Source organism: Morus notabilis, unplaced genomic scaffold (genome assembly GCF_000414095.1).
Source record: "Morus notabilis unplaced genomic scaffold, ASM41409v2 Scaffold346, whole genome shotgun sequence".
In the NCBI taxonomy this organism is placed as follows: domain Eukaryota; kingdom Viridiplantae; phylum Streptophyta; class Magnoliopsida; order Rosales; family Moraceae; genus Morus; species Morus notabilis.
The window spans coordinates 172,963-174,682 of NW_010358050.1; the positions used below are offsets into that span (position 1 = coordinate 172,963).

The 1,720-nt window shown below is 39.9% G+C and overlaps 1 protein-coding gene across 1 annotated transcript; it reads left to right on the top strand.

Annotated features, from left to right (window-relative positions):
* Positions 1-599: 599 nt before the first annotated feature.
* On the top strand, positions 600-1,349 carry LOC21389752 (protein DELAY OF GERMINATION 1). The gene has a single exon (XM_010091396.1). It carries the CDS (start codon positions 600-602, stop codon positions 1,347-1,349), a length of 750 nt encoding a protein of 249 aa, XP_010089698.1.
* The last annotated feature ends 371 nt before the right edge of the window (positions 1,350-1,720 follow it).

Consider the following 1,720-nt stretch of genomic DNA (forward strand, 5'->3'; position numbering starts at 1 on the left):
TATGTCATTTATTTTTTTTAAAGATGTAATAGTAAATTTTTCTAAACTCTATTAACAGTAAATGATATTCCCTATTGAACTTAAAAAAAAAAAAAAACCTTCCATGACTAAATTTTTAACAAAAAATATAAAAAGATATAAATGAAAGATAACATTAAAGTAATAATTTAATTTATGTAGGGTGTGCACTGTGCAGTTGGAAGAGGGTATGGAGAATAAAGAGGTGTGTAAACAATTTTATGAAAATATTAAAGAATAATTTTAGAATAATAAAAGTTTGTAGAAAGATATTTAGGGATGGTTCATTTACACCTTAATTTTTTTCTGCCGTTTTTGGGATTACAACTTTGGATGGATAGATAACGCACCTGTAACAATAAAACAAACCATAAAAAGCAAACTAGAAGTACTATTTCTTTTATATAAACAAATCAAAAAAGATTCTCAGCATACATGTGTGCACCTGCATATATATTCTATATATACACGCATATATATATATATATATATATATAACAGCACATGGAAACAATGGTTCTAGCTAGCAACATAAAACCGCCAACCAACTAAGCTTTCAAACACTCCCGAAAGTCTAAAAAATGGCGAGTGGCGACCAAGATCGCTCCAAATGCTGCTTCCTGGAGTGGATGAAACTCCAAGAGCGAGACCTGTCGGAGCTCCTCCAAGCCCTAACCCTGACCCCCCAAAACGATGCCGAATTGACCAAGCTTGCCCAGAAGGCAATCGAGCACTTCGAGTCCTACATCTCCCAGCGCTCCTCCCTCTCCCGAAACGACGTCGCATCCTTCTTCTCCCCCTCCTGGTGCACTCCCTGGGAGAACTCCCTCTTCTGGATCGCCGGCTGCCGCCCCTCCGCCTTCATCCGCCTCATCTACGCCCTCGACGGCGCCGACATCGAGTCCAAGCTCTCCGAAATTCTCCGAGGCAAGACCGTAGGCGATATCGGCGACCTCTCGGCGCGGCAGATGCGGGCGGTGGACGAGCTGCAGCGGCGGACGATTCGGGAGGAGGAGAGGCTGACGGCGAGGCTGGCGGGGCTGCAGGAGGACGTGGCGGATCAGCCGATCTCCGCCATCGCGAAAGGCGTCGACCGCATCGGAGAAATGAGCGGAGAGATCGAGAAGGTTCTGAACGAGCACGAGCAATCCATGGCTGAGGTTCTGGAGGAGGCTGATAAGCTCAGGCTGAACACGCTGAAGGAGATTCTGGGGATTTTACGTCCGGTGCAAGGGGTAGAATTTCTGGCCATGAGTAAGAAGCTTCATCTCTGTGTTCATGAGTGGAGTAAGAAGAGGGATCAGAATAAGCATGACATAGAAAATCACTAGCTAGCTTGCTTGCAATGTTTTAGACTTTATTCTATTTATATTATATTAGGTACCGGATTATTATATTTTGTTTAGGTTCTTTTTGTTCCAGGGAAGTTGATAATATGTGGTAGTAGTAAGCAAACACATAGTTAAGTTATATAAAATAAATTATGTTGTTTTTGACTAAAAGTTTTGGGGTGTGTTTTGCATCTCTCTGACATGGTCATAATATGTATGTTTGATTAAGATATTTATTATAGTTGAAATTTAACAAACAGACCATAATTCTATCAATTGTTGGAAACATTAGATAGATTAGTGTTATAACACGCTTATTTATAGAAAAAAAAAAAAAAAAAAAAAAAAAAAAAATTTTTATGATTTTTTTT

Coding starts and splice junctions, on each gene's coding strand:
- LOC21389752 (XM_010091396.1), top strand. CDS start 600: ATGGCGAGTGGCGACCAAGATCGCTCCAAATGCTGCTTCCTGGAGTGG.